This window comes from Ostrea edulis, chromosome 1 (assembly GCF_947568905.1).
Source record: "Ostrea edulis chromosome 1, xbOstEdul1.1, whole genome shotgun sequence".
Taxonomy (NCBI): Eukaryota; Metazoa; Mollusca; class Bivalvia; order Ostreida; family Ostreidae; genus Ostrea; species Ostrea edulis.
In genome coordinates this window covers 46,247,048-46,270,368 of record NC_079164.1, presented here as the reverse complement: position 1 = coordinate 46,270,368, position 23,321 = coordinate 46,247,048, and the positions used below count along the sequence as shown (strand labels likewise).

At 34.1% G+C, this 23,321-nt stretch overlaps 2 protein-coding genes and 1 long non-coding RNA gene across 4 annotated transcripts; 2 read left to right on the top strand and 1 right to left on the bottom strand.

The window, feature by feature from the left end:
* Window positions 1–25: 25 nt before the first annotated feature.
* Window positions 26–1,781, bottom strand: LOC125653635 (uncharacterized). Its single transcript, XR_007361995.1, has 2 exons — window positions 1,643–1,781; window positions 26–201 (listed from the first exon to the last, which is right to left on the bottom strand). It is a non-coding gene; the product is annotated as an uncharacterized LOC125653635 (long non-coding RNA).
* An 8-nt stretch (window positions 1,782–1,789) lies between these two features.
* On the top strand, window positions 1,790–6,511 carry LOC125653492 (toll-like receptor 10). 2 transcript variants are annotated; one of them, XM_048882986.2, is made up of 2 exons: window positions 1,790–1,850; window positions 4,830–6,511. In XM_048882986.2, exons 1-2 carry the CDS (start codon window positions 1,806–1,808, stop codon window positions 6,393–6,395), a joined length of 1,611 nt encoding a protein of 536 aa, XP_048738943.2. In that variant the 5' UTR covers window positions 1,790–1,805; the 3' UTR covers window positions 6,396–6,511. The 2 variants fall into 2 exon arrangements, with proteins under 2 accessions (XP_048738943.2, XP_048738932.2); XM_048882975.2 differs by lacking the exon at window positions 1,790–1,850 and adding an exon at window positions 1,903–2,049.
* A 97-nt stretch (window positions 6,512–6,608) lies between these two features.
* On the top strand, window positions 6,609–16,416 carry LOC125653495 (CD180 antigen-like). The gene is made up of 2 exons (XM_048883002.2): window positions 6,609–6,814; window positions 14,212–16,416. The coding sequence occupies exons 1-2, from the start codon at window positions 6,770–6,772 to the stop codon at window positions 15,769–15,771; spliced, it is 1,605 nt and encodes a 534-aa protein (XP_048738959.2). The 5' UTR covers window positions 6,609–6,769; the 3' UTR covers window positions 15,772–16,416.
* Window positions 16,417–23,321: the final 6,905 nt, after the last annotated feature.

The following is a 23,321-nucleotide window of genomic DNA, read 5'->3' as shown; positions in this document are numbered from 1 at the left end:
ATCACACTGTAAAGTGAAAATAACGAACAGTAATCAATCTCATAATTTCTATAAAGAAAACAAAATTAAAAGTAGAACAAACGCGGACTCCTGGACACACCAGAGGTGGGATCAGGTGCCTAGGAGGAGTAAGTATCCCCTGTTGATTGGTCACAGTATGAAGTATCATATGATGCGATGCATGATAGACCGAGCTCGAGTCTGTAAGTAAAAGTGAAGATAACGAATCAATCTCATAACTCTTATACGGAATACAAAATTAAGAGTTGGGCAAACACGGACCCCTGGACATATCAGGGGTGGGATCAGGTGCCTAGGAGGAGTAAGCATTCGTTGTCGACCGGTCACACCCGCTGTCGTGTTTTGCTGCACAATATAGTCACATGATATTTATTATAATTTTGTTAGTATGTTGTTTTACGTCCCAGATGAGAATTTTTCACTCATGTAGAGACGTCATTATCTTTAGATGAATTGCCCGACATTTTGACCTATGCGAGACGCTTACAGCCGCAGCAGTGAGGGATATTTTTCGTGCCAACGCCTACCATGACAAGGGTCCTCCGTTTTTAAAGTCATATCCGAAAGACCTGTGATTTTCCCCTTTAATGCCCGGCGCTTGGCCAAGGACCAGTCACTATATATTTTCAACTTCTTGTGTTTGACTCGGCGAAAATCGAATCCAGAATTCCCTTATTGGGAGCTAGGGCCCCAACCACAACAGTACCGCAACCTGTCATTCATAGATTTTCTTTTACAATTAGACCCCAATTACTTCTACCCATTTTCTAAATTCTGTGCAAAGTTTTAATAAAGATTAATATTATCCAAGTGATGAAAAACCAAAGCTTTATAGGTTATATTTGTTATCATTACTTTTAGTATCATTTTGTTGATATGTATATTTTCAATACCTTTAAATTATGCCTAGCTGTCAAATACTAGTTCATGTAGAAAGTTTTTGTATGGAAGATATTGTATGCATGTGTGTGATTTTGTGTGTGATATCATCTATGTAGATGTAATGTAAATGTTTAAAAATAAAGCATGAAAAAAAAAAATTAATATTAACTACAAATTAGTTTGTTCAAAAATAGGGTGCAAGTCTGAATAGAAAGTTCCATATATAGAAAATTCATGATACAATTCGTCAAGTCTGTGAAATTTTAGCCGTCTTTGTTAAAGAAAAATCGTTGCAATTTCAGATCACACTATTCAGTTTGTTTTAAATATTTTCCCTCATAAGGCCATGACTTCTCAAGCAGCAATCGCCAGCTGATTGTCAGGTGGATCTCGTGGGTAAAAGAAAATCGGAGAAAACTTTAGTTGTCCTTTGCTGAATAGATAGATTAAACGATTTTGCTGCCTCATCAGGGAATTTTATTTATATCTGTAAAACGCTTTTCCATAATACTTAATTCATTAGATAGGATATAAATATACAGAAAGTCAGGAACAAACATGACCGAAATACAATATGCTTTGACTGAGTAAAAATATTTTGAGATCATAAACATTCCATTATCTTTTAGATTATTTACTTTTAAGTAGGTTTAGGGTTTCTATGATTGAAACTTTACTTTAGAAAAGAAAATATATCTTATAAACATATTAAGAATTATTGAACAATTTTAGAACTTACAAAATGAATTACCATTAATGATTCCACATTTATGTAATTACTATCTCTGTTCTGTTTTAAGTTCACCCGAGTTAAGCTTTTCGCAACACACGCCATCACCTTTCAGTACTATCCGTACTTTGATTCAATATTGCCTCGCCTCCGCTCTGACTCTCCCTTGTACATGACACAATATAAAAGCGATGGTAAGAGTCAGAAGATTTATGCAGTTAAGTAATATATATATACATATATACACTAGTATAGAGTCTAGTTTTGAGTTATCACGATTCCACGAATGCTTGATAACGATACCAGCTTTTTAAAGTGGAAATCGGATATATTTGGTGTGACTTCCTCGATTTGAGGTTTTAGAAATGTTTAGGGAAGTATTTGTTGATTACACTTCACACAATTTAGGAATGATGGTAAGTCCAGATTTTTTCTTCTGTTATATGTCGGAAGTGTCGTCTACTTATTAGACTAATTTAACACAGTCAATTAATTGACGGCGGATTATGTGGATACACGGTATTTTGATACATGATACTTTGACATGCCTGTTCAGAAATCTAAGTGCACATGACCTAAGAATTGAAAGAGGAAGATAGTAATTTGTAAAGAACAATACTGATAAGAAAATTCCTCTAGAAAGAAACAAACAAGAGAAGAATATGTGAATTATGCAACTTAAATTGTATAGAATATGAATTACATTTCTTTACTGATTGTCCATTCCATATTGAGGAGGGAAATACATGTATGTTTTGTTATATACAAGCTCAACAAGTTTTTATTTATTTATTGGGTTGACTATTAATGAAGGCAAATCAGTAATTGTCAAATTGAGTGAATATCAGGAAAAAAAGATGATGCTATAAAACTGCTAAATTCATACTACTTTATTATTCATATTTTGGTATAACACTGATATTGTCCATTTACTTTTTTCTTTTTTATGCACCTGATTTGCATATCATATATACATGTACTTATTTCCCCATAAGTTGCATCTACATGTAGTTTGTAGTTAAAGTTGTAATCGTTTTTAGCTTACCTGAGCCAAAGGCTCAAGTGATCTTTTCTGATAAAAATTTGTCCGTTGTCTGTCGTCGTCGGTGTCGTCGTTGTAAACTGTTCACATTTTCATCTTCTTCTCCAGAACCACCGGGTCAATTTCAACCAAACTTGGCACAAAGCATCCTTGGGTAAAGGTTGTTCAAATGAATGGTGTGCCCCTTTCAAAGGGAAGATAATCACAAAAATAGGGTGGGGTCATTTAAAAATCTTCTTCTCAAGAACCACTGGGCCAGAGGAGCTGAAATTTACATGACAGCTTCCTGACATAATGCAGATTCAAATTTGTTCAAATTATGGCCCCGGGAGTAGGTTGGGGCCACAATAGGGGATCAAAGTTTTACATAGATATATATATATATATATATATAGGGAAAATCTTTAAAAATCTTCTTCTCAAGAACCATTAGGTCAGAAGAGCTGGGATTTACATGAAAAGCTTCCTTATATAGTGCAGATTCAAGTTTATTCAAATCATGGCCCCCAGGGGTAGGTTGGGGCCACAATAGGGGATCCAAGTTTTACGTGGGAATAAATCTTTAAAAATCTTCTCAAGAACCACTGGGCCAGAAGAGCTGAGGTTTACATGAAAGCTTTCTGACATAGTGCAGATTTAAGTTCGTTCAAATCATAGCCCTCGGGGGTAAGTTGGGGCCACAATAAGGGATCAAAGTTTTACATGAGAATAAATAGAGAAAATCTTTGAAAATTTTCTCAAGAACCACTGGGCCAGAAGAGCTGAGATTTACATGAAAGTTTCTTAACATTGTGCAAATTCAAGTTTCTTCAAATCATGGCCCTGGGGGTAGGTTGGGGCCACAATAGGGGATCCAAGTTTTACATGGGAATGAATAGAGAAACTCTTTAAAAATCTTCTTCTCAAGAACCACTGGGCCAGAAGAGCTGATATTTACATGAAAGTTTCTTAACATTGTGCAAATTCAAGTTTCTTCAAATCATAGTCCCCGGGGGTAGGATGGGGCCACAATAGGGGATCCAAGTTTTACATGGGAATGAATAGAGAAACTCTTTAAAAATCTTCTTCTCAAGAACCACTGGGCCAGAAGAGCCGAGATTTACATGAAAGCTTCCTGACATAGTGCAGATTCAAGTTTGTTCAAATCATGGCCCCCGGGGGTAGGTTGGGGCACTATATGGGATCAAAGTTTTACATGAGAATAAATAGAAAAAATCTTTGAAAATTTTCTCAAGAACCACTAGGCCAGAAGAGCTGATATTTACATGAAAGTTTCTTAACATTGTGCAAATTCAAGTTTCTTCAAATCATAGTCCCCGGGGGTAGGATGGGGCCACAATAGGGGATCAAATTTTTCCATACTAATATATAAAGAAAATCTTTAGATATGGGCCAATGCGACTCAGGTGAGCGATGTAGTCCATATAAGCCGTCTTTGCTGTTATACAGTCTGGGCACAAAACTGGAATAAACTCATCTTGTAGTGTGATGGCTCAGTTCATTTCATAGTCAAACTTATTCTGCGCATCTCCGTAATTCTCCAATATTTTCAATTTTGTAAATTGATAAATGAAAGTATTTCGATATTTAAAAAAATTGTTATACCAGTTGTTACTGTATACGCTAAAAAGGCTTGTTACCACTTTTCTCAAAATGGCCATTCCAATCATGTGTTACCCTATGATATTTTTATTACGAAATGCATGAATTGATCAATACTGAGTCACGTATTTTCTAAAAGAATTGCTGCTTTCATCGATAGAAAATTGTATTAATGTTACAGTGTTACTATTCCCATAGTATTCTTTATTATGTCATACTTTATAAACCTATGAACTGTATGGTTCTTGGTAATAGACAATACTCAAAGACGGCATGCGTGCTCGGGGAGGTGTGTTCCCCAAACGTCTACAATTATAACTGACAGTGTTATGATAAACCTGTTGTACATACAAGTAGATAATATAAGATTTAGAGTATATAATTTAATATACCTTTATGTAAAACACTCGAATATCTGATGGGCTGAGCAATGTTGGACAATATTTAATCGTGCACATACAGCAGCTGAGGGTAACACCGGAAATGGTCATCTCAAGAAATAATGTAATATTCCAAAACGTTTTGATACAAGTATTTATTCTTTCACTATAGGTACCAACTCCGTATAGCATTGCCATATCATTTTTAATCCTTGGAATTGTCAATGCTGCGACTACATCCGCAAAATTGCCCTGTGAACCAAATGCGAATTGTTTGAAGATTACCAAAACGAAAACACAAAATTTAACAGAAGAGGACTTTCGTGGCTCATCGGCTAGGAAGAATCTCAAGTGCATATATGTAAATGGTGGTAAAATACATTTTATCCAAGAGGAACTTTTCTCAAAATTCCTCAATCTTTCAAATTTGTATCTCAAAAACCTTCCTTTGGAAGGTGAAACAATTAAAAAAAGCCTTGTGAATTCTAATAAAACCAAATTAACTCATCTGTGTTTGGAAAATGTTGGACTGACCGCCTCGCTTGTGGAAGGTCTATATCCGCACCTGCCCATAAACCTGAAGATATTCAGTCTTAGAAACAATAGCATTACTTCCTTATCGATGGATTACATTCCAAATGCCAACATTGAAATACTAGATCTTTCTTACAACAGAAACCTTACTCTGCTGATAAGTAGAACTTCGCCCTCTTTGAAACAACTACTACTATCTTACTCTGGGTTTGAGTGGAACTCTGTGTTTAACGTCCATGATACCTGCGCATTTCCGAATTTGACGAACTTGGAAATAAAAGGGATAAAAGTAAATCTGTCGGCAGTTGACAAACAAAATAACTGTTTTGATAGAATTGCAGTTTTACAATTAAGTAGCTGTGATTTCGTCAATCCCATAGAGAGAGGAAGCTTTTCGTTTTTTTCAACCTTAAAATCCCTGTATTTGAACAAAATATCCAATCTCAATCACTTACCTACATTCAAGAAGACAACAAAGCTTGTCCAACTGAATCTTAATGATGTGAAGTATACTTTTCAACCAACATTAGAGAATGTGAATTCTTTTATGAACTTGAGGAAACTAGAACGCCTGCATATGCAAAGGTGGAAGCTGAATTTGTGGAATTCAAGTCAATTAGATAATCTTTTCAGACCCATTGTAAAGACGATAGAAAATTTGGACTTGACATCTACTGGTCTAACGAATATTCCTTGTATAGTCAGGAAAATGAAAGAATTAAAAACCTTGATATTGGGCAATAATAGTATTTCGTCATGGGATGGCATATCCGAAGAAACGAATGATAAACTAAAGAAGTTCTGGCTGCCTTTCAATTTGATTGAATCCGTGGATCCAAGGGTAATACCGCGAAACGTACTCGACTTCAACCTATCAGGGAATCCATTTCGGTGTACCTGTGACCTAATGCCATACAAAAACTGGGCGCTTGAGAAAAAAATCACAAAAATTATTCAGGACTGGCAAACTCATTATCACTGTGCAGAACCGTTATACTGGAAAAGCAAATCGCTGTCTGAATTCAGACCCAAGAAAACAGACTGTCAGCCATTCAATGATTACGTCATCACGGCCCTCGTCCTTTGCTGTTTAATGATTGTTACAGTTGTTGCGACAGCTGTATCTAAACACTTAAAAAGAAGATGCCAAAGAAGGACATCGCAATATGATGGTTCTTGTGAAAGACAGAAACTTTTATCGTGACTGTGACAAAAACAAGTAAAATAGCACACCAATGGCGAATAGTGACATTCTGTACATTTTTGTACAAGCTGTAAATATTAAATATATTATATGTCATTAAAACTGCATGGTTAAAAGGTGTGCACAAGTGATTCAGAGGGAAAATTGATGATTTTAAATCGATTAATGTGATAAGTGCTCAGCATGACAGGGAAGTAATCCAAAAATAATATTATTCATTCCTTATACTTCCTGTTTAATTACAAGGAAGTCCACATTTTAAGCTGTTACATGTTTTTGCAGCACAGGAAAGATCTCTTAATAATGGATTGTGGTGAATTTGTATAACAAAACACACACTGCATTTGAGTCCATTGTTTAATGATCTCCTCGCAATGAATTGCGAGAAGGGGTATAGTAACGGGACTATTCGAGTGTGGGTGAGTATGTGAGTGCTGTAATCTTTAGTTTTCTTACTCATCGAAGAGGTTGATTTCGCTTCAATATCTATACTTATGAATTAAATAAACTCCAAGATGCTGCTCCAGAGCTACTGCCTGTACCTTTAATATGGTTCCATATGTGAGAAGTCCGTAAGCTATAATAGAATATTACTTGATTAATAGATATCGTAAAATTAATTAAAAACCTACTTTCATAATTTTCGATAAACTACCCTGAAATAGTAAAAATGAGAGTACAGTGGCGGATACGCTCTGGCGGATCTAAGCCAGTTTTCTTTTTCTTTTTGCAATGACAACTGAAGATAATACGATATGAAGTAAATTCGTTGTTTATCGATGCTTGGTTTTGATCTTACCGAAGAAACAAGTTTTGCTAATTGTTGAGTAAATAAGATAGGCATGTAACTTTTAAAGTGATGACTTATAAACGATGCTGATTGGTTGAAAAATTCGTTTGATTTCTCTGTCAAAATTTCGTTCGGAGTTCATCTGCACTAAGCACGCGGGACTACTTTTCTCTGGAATGCGTCTTCCCCGTTGTAATTTTAGCGCTATTTATAGAACGGGATTTTCCACACAAGCATTATATATAACGAAATGCGTTTGTTTGATTTTTGTTTTTCATTGCTATCAAAAATTAGCACAACTAAAGATATGAATAAAATACAAATTAATTTAAAGAAACAACATACATAGGCGATGACGTGGCAGAATAGTCAATCTGATGACGTAGACCACTTACTGGTAGAAGTAGACAGATTACACGAGTTCCTGGTATGAATCGTCTGCTTTACGAGATCGATAACATGACGGAGCAAGTGGCGATTTCTGATCTGGTAAATATCAATGAAATTGAACTGCGTTATATGGGCTCAGTCAACGAGTGCGTTTTGAACGTTTTCCTCGATATTGAAATGGAGCCGAATTGCATTCCACCGTTCCAACGACACAACCAGTGTTCAACGTCTCCTTCAACACGATGCAGCATAAATCCAGTCACCACTTGTTATCTTCCTTTATATTTAATTCAGCTTTTAACCATTGCACCTTTAATTTGGCGTATAATCCATTTAAATCTGCACAGTAACTGTTCCTGACCTGAACGCACAGCCATTCCGTTTTGTTTTCGTTTTCATTCTTGCCTATATGTATTCCTACGCGCCATTTCAGAAATGTTAATTCAAGCTTTTTAATGGGAGAATCTATCTTAAAAACATAATTAAATGATAAGAAATAAAACTTATAATTCTTTGTTTGATGCATGTATCAAACGAAACATTGGATGGAAAACTTTTTCATCAATGCGCTACGCGCATTGATGAAGTTTTCCAAATATCAAGTTTATATATCAAGAGTGTATCAAATATTTAATATTCTATACTATTACAGTCCAGAAGCTCTTATACTCGCATGTATTATTTTCTACAACCAACAATTGGCAACTGTTCATGACTCTGACCACAAAACAAAATATGGTAAGATTAATACGCATTAATAAAGTTCAACATTATTCGAAGTACATGCACCTGTAAAAATTGATTCAACATAGCACTTTGCTACTGGAATACATACAATGTATAAACTCAAACGGTTTAACGGTTATTTACCTTGTTTGGCCTTAAAGTTTTTCTTTCAAAGCTTTGCATAGTTCACAACGGATTTTCGTAAAAGGCACCATGCCTTTGTCAACAACTTTCATTCAGAAAGACATACAAGTTTTCGTGAGCAGCCCTGACTATTATGATTAAAAAACAACAACAGGCATTGCATGCTGTATTCGGCGTGTTTGTTGAGAGTCCTATTTACAAACTAAGCAGTGTCCAGGTTGGAAGCTAATTTCAAACTCGGCGGATGGTAATAAACAGAGATTTGACATGAAACATTAAAAAAAAAACAACAAAAAACTACAAGCGTGTTTCAATTAAGAAAAAAAAAATCTAGATGGAAAACGTAATATAAAAAAAAAAATGTGTTCGTGAGGGAGTCAAACCCGGTCGTTTTAAAAATAGAAAACATCTTTACATATAAGAGTCGACGACCATACCCAATTAACCACGCAGTAGACCATACATTACTAAGGAAAATTAACGTACAGGTGAAGTTGAAAGTAATACCAGTGAAATCGTTTCGAATTTTTAAAATTTACAACAAAAATGCCCTCGTGAAACAAAATTTCAAAGCGACAGATTTTTAGAGGAAAACTCGAAGAACATGTTCATGCTAAATTTATTTTGTTTCACGGGGGCAGTTTTCCTGAAATTCGGGGATACCCCTCCATTTTAACTCTAAAAATCATATAAATCACTTATTGCTTGATTTAAACTCGAAATATTTTGGCTAATTTTATCAAAACACGTCTTTTAAACTTATTTTTAAAAAATATTGAATCAAGACATACATGTACGTTCCAGTTGGTTTTATCATATTTTTGAATAACTTAATTTTTCATGCAACACCTTTAGGAAAATTAACATGAGACGTGCAACACTTTTAAATTTCCAGAACGAAGCGCCCAGAATGAGGCAAAATCAGACATTCTCTTGCCTTTCTGGCAAGTCGAGAAGTTGCGATTGGTTTACATGATCAGCATAAAATTGTGTAGGTGTTCAGTGTTAGCTATATTTATAATAATTTTGACTAGGCCTATATTTATCATTTTATGACGATTTATAATTACATTGTATATTACTTATATATATGTCATTCAATGAAGGACACCCAACCCCACTTCCGAAAGCAACGATCTGACACATCGATATATTTTGAAATCTATAGGATATTCATCTGATATTTTCGATGATCGTAATTTTTTTTTTTTCGTGATTATAGAGGTCACTGTTACGACTTTTTGTAATAATTTATTAACAGTTACTGATATGTACAAACACATGGATAAACACGAAATTTCAAATATGTATTATGGTTGATCATGTTTTGTGATATCTTGAAAGTAAGTAATAAATGGAAAACTGTCCGGTATGTCAGATATCGAATGGTCTGGGACGGTTATGGGAAGTTTGCGCCCTATAACTTTAAAGTTAAAACAATCTATCGAAATTAGGTTGTACACTACCTGACAAGGTTCAAGAAATCAGGCCACTGTTTACAATATTTCTTCTTTCTGTTTGTCATGCATTAATATAGTGCATTATGTTTTCGATTATTGCATTTGACGAGAAGAAACGACGTGAATTCACAATTTTGCCCTTAATTGTCGCACTGGACAAAAACTACCATTATAAACACATTCGTAATGCTGAGTTTTAAATTTTGAAATTATGAACGACAGTTCATTTTGTCTTTGATCAACTATTCGGCATGACGGATTACAATTCCATTCGTAAAATCATTATCTTATTTTCATTTTGGAGCTCCAAGTGACTTCCTAATAATCAAGTTTTACTGCATATGATATCAATAAATATTACATTACTAATGCACGTAATTATTCAAAAAATGTTCTTAAATTCATTTGAATTAAAGATATCGTTCATTCAATTCATGTGCACAACAATTCAAGCACGCATTAAAAGAAATGCAATATTAATTATGATTTCCCGCGCTTGCGCGGAGTTTCATTTGGTCACGTCAAATATGTATTTTAATGTTTATTTATGACATGATTTTTGTAAGATTTTCTTCCATCTTTCACTAAGGAAAGTTTATTAGATGAATCATGGGTAAATTTGTAAATTGGTAAACGATATATACAATGTACCTGTATATGTGGTTGATGTTGACGCTCAATACATATAGTACTCTATTTTAATGGCTGGGAATTCCGACAGAAATGAAAGTAAAATGTCAATATACTTCAATTACGAAAATGGAAAATAAAAACTTTATTTCTTAATGGACTTTAACTGCTGACATATTAGGGGAAATTTCATATTAGGGGAAATTTCAAGATCAGAAGCATAATAATGAATTGTAACTATATTACCCTAGCGCATGATATGAATTTTAAAAATAGAAGGTATATAAACAATATCAAATTACATTAATAATAGATTAAGACTCAAGTTTATACATGTACAGTTCTGAATGGTGTACAGTTTAAAATATGACAATTTCCTCACGATAAGACCAAAGGTTGTCCGAGGCTAAATAATGCTATTTATCTATTCTTTTAATATATCTTCAAATAAAATAATAATGGATAAACCAAAGTAAATATACAAATATCAGGATGACAACTCATTTAAAGATATTAGCAGCTCATTTTGGAACAGGAATGCTTTTAACCAGAATCAGAAGAATTAAACATCCACTTTGTGATGACATCCCATTTTCTAAGTTAATGATGTACATCTGGTTTGAACACATTTTATTGCATATATAATAAACAACAGGTTTGGATTATTTAATTATATTTTCAAAATAGAAAAATAAATAGTTTCTCTCATCAAAAAGCTTGAATTGACGTTTCTGAAATGGCGCGTAGGAATACCTATACGTAACAATGAAAACAACAAAACTGGCTGTGTGTCCGGGTGAGGTAGAGTTACAGTGCAGAATTAAATGGATTATACGCCAAATTAAAGGTGCAATGGTTAAAATCTGAAATAAATATAAAGGAAGAGAACAAGTGGTGACTGGATGTATACTGCATTCATTCGAGACATTGAACACTGGTTGTATCGTAGGAACGGTGGAATGCGACTCGGTTCCATTTCAATATCAAGTAAAAAGCTCAACACCTCTTCATCTAAATTGCCCTCGTTGACTGAGGCCCATATAACGCAGTTCATTTTCATTAATATTTACCAGATCAAAACTCGCTGCTTGCTCCGCCATGTTATCGAATTAGTAAAGCAGACAATACATACCGTAATCTGTCTACTTCTACCAGTCTGTGCCCCAATCGGAACTCCTCGAATGTCTCGCGCACTCGACATAAATCTCGAATGTAATACGATGGCATCCATGAGTGAATTTGATGCATTGCCAACTGGCAATGCATCAAATTCACCCATGAATGCCATCGTATTACATCCGAGATCTATGTCGAGTGCGCGAGATATTCGAGGAGTTCCGATTGGTCTGTGCCCTAGGCCTACGTCATCAAGTTTACTGTTCTGCCACGTCATCACTAGTTTCTATAAATTAATTTGTATTTCATTCACATCATATCTTTGGTTGTGTTTATCTTTGGTAGCATTAAACGAATACATTTCGTTTACAATGCATGTGTGGACATTCCCGTTCTGTAAATAGCGCCAAAATAAGAACGGCCGTTAATGGGGAAGACGCATTCCAGAGAAAAGCAGTTCCGCGTGCTTAGTGCAGATGAACTCCGGACGATTTTTTTGGGACACAGAAATCAAACGCATTTTTCAATTTCATCCAATCAGCATCGTTGTTAAATCATCACTTTAAAAGTTATTAAATGATCACAAGTTCTTACAACTTACGAGGTTCTTATCTTAGATTAATTGATAACAAATTCTCATAAAACATATGTATATACAAAATAAATACATGTACATATAGCATAAAGTGAATTACTATCATGACAATCTGCGCGAATTAAGTATGAATTTGTAAACAGCATTAAAAAGTTTGCTGTTAGTTTCATACCCCAAATTAAAATCAGTGTATCAATAATAGATAATTCTTGTATTTGAAAAAGTTCTTTAAACATAACATTTCTTACTATTGAAAACCTTTTACAAATAAAGAAAAATGATAATCATCTTCTCTCATATCACAATGACAGTTAGAATTTACAATATTTTTTCGGTTTAAATCATAGTTAAGCAAACAGTTATGTCTTAATTTAGTATGAATTATATTTACTATTCTTTTGCCAAGAAGAAAATGTTAAGACACAAATTTTGAAATATTGATATTATTAGAAACTGACTAATTGAGGTTGTTTTCTTTGCTTCGTTTGCTAAAAAGTTCCATTTGTAAATGGCATCTGGAAAAAATTATTAATTATATATTTCTTGCTTAATTCTAGGAGGCATATAGTCATATTCGTAACGAGTATTGTAGCGCGATGTATCCTTTCGAAAATTGGCAATGATATCGCCTAAATATTGTGGTATAAGATTGAAGTGAATTTTATACATTGTCATTAATTTTGCGATTTCCAGTCTTTTACATAGTGGTTCCCAACCCGTTTCTAAATATAATGATTCTTTGGATGCAAGAATTGGCAGTCCCATTACAAGTCTAGCTGCATGGAGCTGTACTTGTTCTAACTTTTAATTTTCTGCAGAAGAACATCCATCCCATACGACTGAAGCATATTCTAGTATAGGTCTAACAAAAGTCATATACAATTTAGATAATTTGTTTCTACATAAAGTGAATTTGGGTTTCTTTAGAAGTCCTAGTTTTTATATGCATTGTGTACAATATAATTGATATTCACAGACCATTCTAAATCATTAGAAAAAGTGAGACCAAGATGTTTGTGGGAAGAAATGATTTCTAGTTGACAATTTTGAAAAAGAAGTCTTGGAATTTCATTATGCTTTGCCTTGGTGAAAAATAAAACTTTACTTTTATTAGGATTAAATTTTGAAAGCCAGTTATTTGATCATTCTTCAAGAATTTTGAGATCGTGATTCATAACATTTTCAATATTACATATATTCTTATCTGCATATTGAATTGAATTATCATCTGTGTACAATGTACAAAATGATAACATTTTGTGCTACATCCGATCTGATTAAAATACAGATCTCTCAAATGGCGCTATTTCAGATATCTGTAATTTAATCAGATTGTGCTACATCATTAACATAGATTAAAAACAAAAGCGGTCCCAGTACAGATCCTTGAGGCACCCCAGCATTGATAGTTAAAACTGGATGATAACAAATCCTTATACATCTCTTTCTGATATCTATTTCACAAATAACTTTAAAACCACTGCAAAAAATTTCCACATATTCCATATTTTTGTAATTTAAAAAGAAGTCCCTTATGTCAAACCCTGTCAAAAACTTTAGAAAGATCACGAAAACCCATACAACATTATCTACTTTCACCAATATCCTTCACTTTACTGTGAGTGTGATGTGTTTCAATAAGTTGGTAAACTGTAGAGTGACCAGGCAAAAACCCAGCTTGGTACTTATAAAACAGGTTGTTACTATGAAAATAATTATAGACATGTTTAAAAATGATTCTTTCCATTATCTTATTCACACACCTTAATAGAGAAATGGGTCTGTAATTTGATGAACGTGAAGGGTACTCTTTCTTGAAAAGAGGTAGCACATGGGCTATTTTCCAACAACTGGGAAAAGTATATAGATGTACATCTAGCCACAAAACTTTTGATTTATGTTCCACGTTGTATGATACTATGGCGACCGTTAAATCCCATGAAAGTAATAAATTTATCATTGCAGGTCATGTCTGTAATCACAGTCTTCGGTGGGATTGCTTTCATAGCACAACCAGCACTATCGGCAAGAACTTGCAGTGTCTACAAATCATGTACCAAAATATCTTTTCAAAATATATCGAATTTAAGTACAGAAAACTTTGATCACGAGCACAAAAAATGGAAGAAAATTAAATGCATAAATCTTCAGGATGATATCATATACTCAATACAGGCAGGATTATTTTCAAAATTCTCGAGCCTAAGAACGCTACAAATGCAAAACATCTCAAAGCTTGGTGAACACTTAATAGATGGTTTTGAAAATATTAATTCAACAAAACTGACACATCTTTGTCTTCAAAGCGTAGGACTGACTGGTAGAATTGTTTTGAAACTCTGTGAACTCCTTCCACGACGGTTAAAGGTTTTAGTGCTTCGAAATAATGAAATTGGAAAGTTTGCTCTTGACTACATCAGCGGTTTTAAAGTTAGTACCCTGGATTTAAGTAGTAATAAAAATTTAAATTTTTCACTTGGAATCTCAAAGCCTTATACTTGGTTAAACAGTTTGAACCTTTCAAGAACGTCTTTTTACCCAAATTCAACATTTCTTTTTAATAAAACCTGCGTCATACCAAACCTAAAACACCTGGCATTGATAGACAATCAATTACGGTTATCGGCCTTGGACGGACATGATTGTTTAAAGCACTTAAAAAAATTGAGTTTGAGCGGCAGTCAACTTGTAGACGGAATACACAATTACAGTTTCTCTAGATTTCCAGAGTTGACAGATCTGCAGATTGATGGGCTTAGAAATACCGTAATCCAATTACCAACATTTCAAAACAACCATAAGCTCGAAAACCTTAATCTTAATTCTATGAAATATTTGTTTCCGCCGTCCAGTGAAAATGTTTTAGCCTTCAAACATCTCAGTAGATTACAGAAACTGCGAATGAAACGCTGGGATTTGAGTACATGGAACTCTCTTCAACTTTCATCCTTGTTTGCCCCATTTTCAAAATCAATAACATTACTTGATCTCAGCTATGTTGGAATAACAGCAATTCCAGACATCTTATGGGAAATGCAAAATCTCACAACACTGGACTTGAATTCTAATAAAATTTCCCGATTGGATATAATGTCGAATACCACCAACAAAAAGCTGGATCATTTACACCTAATGTGGAATCAGATTGAATCCTTGGACCCCAAATTCCTACCCTCAAGCGTGACAGATCTCAATCTCACAGGGAACCCATTTAGTTGCTCTTGCCAGTTAATTCCATTTGTGATATGGGTTAAGGAAAAGGAGTTCGTGAAAATCCAGAACGATTGGCATTATGGTCGGTATCGCTGCGCAACACCACGTGACTGGGAAGGGAAATCACTTGCTACCTTTGTTCGTAAAATTAAGCCTACCGACTGTGCACCATTCAATGCTTATATCATAACTGCAATCATTCTATGTTTACTTATGATTGCTATAGTTATTGTGACAAATATTGTTATCTGGTGGAAGAGGAAGTTAAGGAGACAAAAGAATAGTGATGACGAGGAACCATTAATTACTTGATATGAATATCATTTTATAATATGATAAAGGTAACCTTGTTTTTCTAAAATGAAATAAAAATACATGTACATATACGTATTTTTAAAAATATATTATTTTAAAACTTGCAAAACATACAGAATAATGTATAACTTTTTCCATGTTACACCTAATACATGCAACAACCAGCCCTTGTGATGAGGGTCTCTGGTTGATGTTTTCATTAGGAAAATTGCATACGTAGTATATACGAAAAATAGATTGAACAAAAACAAAGATTATTATTCAAATTATTTAAGAAATTAATTCGTTCTTGAACATAAAAAAGTACATCTTGGATGAAACTTGAAAAGTCTGTATTACTAAGCATGTAATAAACAAAATTCCTGTATCAATAAGCATGTAATAAACAAAAAACCTGTATCACAAAGTATGTAATAAAAAAGCCTGTATTGCAAACTATGTAATAAACAAAAAAAAACTGTATTTACTAATTATGTAATAAACAAAAAAGCCTACATTTACTAATTATCTAATAAACAAAAAGTTGTATTACTAAGTATGTAATGAACTCTGTTTATCACTTGATGTTACTGTTTCTGGGTTGGTTTTTGTTTTTTGTTTTTTGTTTTGGTAATGCAATAAAATAAACTAGCTAATTTTAAATTCTTTATTTTGCTTATTCAAATATTTCTTAAAACGGCCGATACAAGTTCTCAGGTGTTATTGATGTTTTTGTTGTCTTTTATCCAAATGTAGAAAACGAAACTTTTGTTACGATACTCGTATTGTTCGATGCATGTAACAAATGCTTTCTTAATAACTTGTTATTCTGACACCATTCTATCATAACGACATTATTAACTAAAACGAAGAGTTTTTTCATGTGTAATAAAATGTTTTTAATCGCACATTCATAAATTTTGACGTAAGACAATAAATTTTATATACTGGAAGATGGGATTATCATTATCGAATCACCGGATATATAAATGTCGAAGATTGATCGGAAGAAGCTTGTCCTGCAATTTACGCAACTGCATATTAACAACATCAATGCGTATAAAATATGCCCACCTATTTCCCATGATGCAGGTAATTACTAGTGGTCTCACGCGTCCAGTAGGGCACATAGAGGATAAGTATGTGGTTACTACATGCAATTTGTTTAAATCTACATCATGTTTTCTTTCGAAAACTCTCTAGGGTAAAGAAACATCCCACTCAAAAATCATTGACATCAATTAAAATGATTCACACTTTCATTAGATACACGTACATGTAGTACGCTAAACAAAACAATCCGAGATCAGAAAATAGTTATCTCAAAATTTATTTACGCAAAACTGATGTAGCAAGAGTATTATGGACTGCTTGCACCCCTCAAAAAATCACTTCGACAAACGCTTATTCTTTTTTATAAATGAATGGGATGGTGTTGAAACCAGATGTGTGGTAAATACCTAGAATTCAAACACTGCATACTAAACACACCTCCCACAGCTACACTTAAAAGAAATTAAAACAATTAAGCTATGACGAGGGGTCGATCACTCAGACATGCATGACTTGTTTCTGTCTTTTATCAGTCTATATATACGAATTTGTTCGAGCTGTCACGCATAAAAAAGAGTACACAATGGCCAAATTACAGAATACGAATAGCAGTATAATTGTGAATCTTGCAGGTATGGAAACATTCTCGCCTTCACAATTGATATGCTATTTAATTCATTATTTACATGTACTTTATAACCAGTAGTTTTTAACACTCTTACAGTAGCCCTTGTTTTGATTGCACAAACAGTTGCTGGAAAATGTAAGTACATTTAAATTTTATATCCGTATCAACGTTTATCAGACTTTATGATTTTTGTTTTTAGAATTTATAGCTACATTGTATTGGAAGATTGAAAACATACTTCAATGATGAATGAAAATATAATTTTCCCATAATCAACTTTGTTCCATCAACTTTGTTTCATCGCTCCGGCACAGTTGCTCTTTTTTTGGTTGTACTAACATGGTATGAAACACCTGGGACGATTCTGATTGGTTTTCCCTTGTGTATTTCATTTCGACAGATCTTCTAGAACACTAACATATAAATGTATATTTCAATGGAATTGACAATTGTTACAGTCGATGGTAAAACGTACATGTATATATATATTATATATATATAAATCAGCGCAAATCAGGTGTTTCATAGATGGGGAGAAATACCTTTACAATTATGATTTTATCTTAATTATTCATGTTATAATTATTCATTTGTAACCGGTTTTTGAAAACTCCCCTTCCTTATTTTTCAAGAGACATTCGACAAGCCTCGTGTCTCTTGAAAATAAAAAAAAAGTTAAGAAACTCGAGTTTGATTATGACGTGTAAAACGTTGCAATATCATACAAATCTTGATTTATATGCGAAAAACTTATATCTAATAATCTAGTTATTCAGCTCGAAATAAAAAAAACCACCACAGAGTCGTCCACTTCTGCTTCATACTTAGATATTTTATTGAAAGTAGACATTAACGGCAAACTAACAACTCAACTTGATTACAAATGGGATTATTTCAGCTTCTCCATCGTCGACTTCCCATATTTATGTAGCAATATTCCATTATCACCTGCATATGGTGTTGATATCTCTCAACTGATTCGATACGCAAGAGCTTGTAGAATTGCGTATGGTGAATTTTAAATCGAGGCAAACTACTGACAAACAAGTTGCTGGTAATGGGGTTTCAACAATCTCGTTTAAAGTAATCTTCGCTAGCCAAGGGTTTTCGGTCCACTCCGCTCCCCATAACTGTTTATGGGGAGAAGAGTGGACCGAAAACCCTTGGCTAGCGAAGATGGTTTAAAGTCAGCATTTCGCAAATTCTATGGTCGTTATAACGATCTAGTTTGCCAATACAATCTATCATTGGGACAAATGCTGTCTAACGTGTTTCATACCGATTGTTAGGCCGTTCTTGGCACACTGATTTTGATTACGGATAATTGCGTTTACCTGATCAAGATATTGGGCTCACGGCGAGTGTGACCGGTCGACAGGGGACGCTTACCCCTCCTAGGCACCTGATCCCAGCTCTGGTGTGTCCAGGGGTCCGTGTTTGCCCAACTATATATTTTGTATTGCTTATGGGATTTATCACTGTTCGTTATCTTCACCTTTCATGTACATGTAAATCTGAATGGAATTGACAACAGTCGATGTAAAGACGTTCATAAAATAGATAATCAAATATACATCAAAATTTTTATCTTAGTCAATTGCATGTAAATGTATATTGCAAAAGAATTGACATCAGTTGAAGGAAAGATTAAAAAAAGACACCCCCCAAAAAAAAAACTCTGCAAGGGTATAACGAGAGAAAGAGGTAATAAACAGTAACTTTTTTTCAAACTCCCCTTCCTTATTTTTTTTTTAAAAGAGACGTCCGACAATTTTCGGAACTCTTGAAAATTAGAAGAATCAGGAATCCCGAGATTGAGATGAAAGCTGGTTACTAACTCGCACTGGTTGTGGAACCTGTAGAGGTATACTTCCAATAATAACAAGTATGGCTACACGTCGCCTTTTTGTCAGTCTCGAGGAACAGTATTCTGACAACGATCTCCTCATCGAAATTCTTCAATCAACTTTAATGCATTTAAACCTAAATACAATCCACACTTGAATATTTTAAAAATATAATTCATGAAGACTTGTATTTCATTCATTTTCTAATTGAAATTTTAAAAAGACTCGCTTTATTTTGTGACAGGCCAGAGCGGAAGAATTAGTGCATACAGTTATCCAGTGGAACCATTTTATCCCGTAACAGAAACCATAACCTTTGACCCTCCGTTCAATGAAACGCCTTCCGTTATGTATGCTATCAACTTTATTGACGTCAACTATGCCGAAAATTTACGATTGAACAGTTCCCTTCAGTATGTAGACAGATACCGGGTACGACTTCAGATGTCCACGTGGCACGATACCAAACTGTATGGAATCGGTTTGTCTTGGATGGCATGTCCCTGAAACAAACTTTATTTCCTATGCGTGCTCCTGAATCCTCAGTTTTCGTATTACGGGTGTGTTTATTTTGCTATTTATATATTTTATATATAAAAAAAGTATAATTCATCATGTACTTGCATGTTCAGCATCCACGTTTTGATGCAAAGTGTAGAATTTAACATATATATATCATCATCTGTATACATTTCTGGAAAGACACGACGTTCTTTCCCCTGTTTATTTTACAATATGTTTTGCAGACGTGACATGAAAAGTACGCACAATTAACGTAAATCTATAAATGTAATAAACACTAAAACAATGTTTGTGTGTTACGTATTGAATTGGGTAATGCATCAATGCCTGGTAGATATAAACAGGATGATAAAAATGTTCAATTCCGTATCGATGTATAGGAAAATTAATTGCTACCAAAAAAAAAAAAAAACCAAATAAAAAAACAACAACAAAAAAACAACCAAAAAAAACAAAAAAAACCCCACACAAACCAAACCCGAGACATCAAAACAGCCGTTTCATTTCTTCTACAATCTTTGTAATCGCGACATATTAGTTCTCTGCATTGTATTTAGACAAAACCACAAGTCCTTGCATCGTTTCATTTCCAGGTGTCACGATCTGTTCCAGAGGAAGAAGGAAGCCATACGTTCCCGTGTCACGAAGTTTCACACTTTATGACTTTCTTTTGAAATTTAAGGACTGTTGCGATTAAATTCAAGATCAAACTAATAAAAAAAAACAAAAAACTTTTAACAATGATCATTTGAGAAAATTGAGGCGATATAATTTTTTTTTTACACAATAATCAAAAGTAAAAGACTTGATTTTGAATTCCTTCCATTTAACTTTCATCAGCAATCTATGACAATTATAAGTAATATATTCACTGAGTAAATGGGTTGTAAATTATTTTAAATTTACTCCTTAAAGCAATACAAGCTGTAACTGACGGTATTTTTTCAACTATCCAATTATGCATCAATTAACTCTTTTCGGTATTAACTAATATAATCTCCAAGATCTGAAGAAAAATTCAGCAAAATAACCAAGGGAATATTGTTTGAGAGCGTACCTACAATGAGCGTTTCGTATAAACCGCCATTGCGTTGTATACACGGAAATGGGAACGATAATTGCCGAACATAATCGGGTTGCTGGGACCGAGGTCATATACAAAGATGGAACTGACATGAGTAACTATACGTTTCGTTTGTTTGAAGTATTACATCGTTTCATGAATGACAAGAAGTACTAAAAGTGTAATAAAGTAATAATTACGCAACTGCGCCACTCAAATAAAATTTTGATAGTGAATTTTCTATAAAATTGGCATGTTAAAATGTTTACAAATCTGACACGTGCTCAGTGCCTCTCTTTCGCTTTTTTCCGAACTGGTAACATCCCAGGTCAATGTACATCGGAGATTACGAGCAGGAATTACTGAGAAAATGACATTGATTCGTGAATCGACATTTTCTGCTGATTTGACGGGTTTCTTGCTTAAGATTCACTCTGATTCTATAAAGTTATCATAATATATATTCAATCACACATTTGTAAAATATTTGTTCTTTTATTTTCTAATTTATTTACTGTCAGTTACAGCTTGTATTGCTTTAACTTAGACCCAGAATGCTCAAGTTCTAATCCATATATAACGTCTTTTACTTAAGAAAAAAAAACATGTATGTAATATAAAAACACGACCATAAATTATGGTTTTAAAGCTGTATGGTCCGAATGACAATATTATTTTCCATCTCGTAAAAACGCTATTAAATCATCGCACGTAAGTAATTATGAAGCTGTATGACACATCATACATTATTTCACCAGTTTTAACCCAAATTATTTGATTTTAAATCGATGTTTACAAATAACAGCGTCACTCTGCCATTTCAAGTGACAGTCACGTGACCAGTTCAAACTTTCAGATCATCGGTCATTCGGTGGTCTTATCTGTGTAAAGCTGTGTATTTTGTTACAACAGTAACGTGCCACAAGTTTAATAGAAATAAAAATACCAAATACCTCTTATTAATTCGTTGTTTTACGCTCTTTCAGCCTTATAACTAGACAGTTGCGTATGAGTTTACTTAATACATCATGTTGAGATTCCCCTGACGAGCGTGGGTCTATTTATAGACGTCTATTATGGGATGATTTATATATGTATCACACATATTTTACTTTCTAAATAATATTCTCACTGTTTTCTTTTACATGCAGATGTTTTCAAGCATGTAATTAAGGGAAAGTTAATAATTTTATAAAGTAATTAATCTGCTTTAAAGTAATTATGTACAAAAGTAATACATGAACATCGGGTCATACAGCTTTAACTTATGAGGAAATGCGAGCGAAATGCATGAATTCGGTGTTTACATGTAAAATTACTTACATGAGGAATTTGTCCACGAACGTTGTTCTGAAATACTCTATTAAATTAACTGTCATGATTATTTTCTTATGTTTCTACTTCATATAACAGAAATTTTACATTTCAGTCATTCTATGAACCGCCGCAATAGTATAGTAGGGACATTTCGAGCCCCTTGAACTGAAGCCAAACCGAAACCAAGATGACGGCCCTTCCGTTTCCGGAAAGAAGGCAACCAACAAAGACAGCCGCCCTTCCGCCAAGATGAAGGCTAACTAAGATAGCAGCGCTTCCGTTTCCTTTTCTGCTAACATGGCGGCACTCCCGTTTACGAAAAAATAGCCTCGCTTCAAATGGACGCCCTTCTGCGTATTTTCCCGGTCAAAAGTAGCCATTATCCTTTACCAGGACTTTGGATCTGCTCTCCGAAGTTGGTTCAAAACGAAGGAATGAGTCAGACATAGACACACAGCAACACAAAGCTAATTCTCCTACCGACCGAATCAGCATTCATAGCCCAGTCATCGATACAATGAGGAACGTCCTCAAGTGGTTTACGGGTTTTTACGACCATGCCAGGGACCAACTCATGGTTTACTGGTCTTTACGACTACGCTAGGAACCATTTTTCTTTAGGAAAAATTCCCTGATGGGTTTAACGACCTCGTCACCCCCCTCCCCGTAACAAAGCGGCCAAACCCATCCTTCTCCTTTCCACATTTTTCTAAATTCTTTTCTTTCCTCATTTATCATAGATGTTTGCACAACTATTTCGTATTGCTTATAGGAGTTATGAGATTGATCACTGTTCGTTATCTTCACCTTTCATACACTGATATATATAAACATAAATAATACCTAACATTCTTATATACAAACTTACACATTAGGTTTCAAAATAATTTCCAAAGGTTCTGTAAGAATACCCCCCCCCCCCCCGACTTTAATAAATAAATCCACTTCGTTCTTGTTTGTAAGTAAACATCGTATTGTTACGGGCGCTAATCCAGCGATTGAAACCGTGCCCTGCCTTTTGATTGCTAAAGATGTTATCGTAAATTTCCCATGGATTAGACATCTGATTTTTGTTAATAACTTCGGAACTAAATTTACATTAATTTCCGTTCGTGATCGCCTATCAATTTTTTGTATA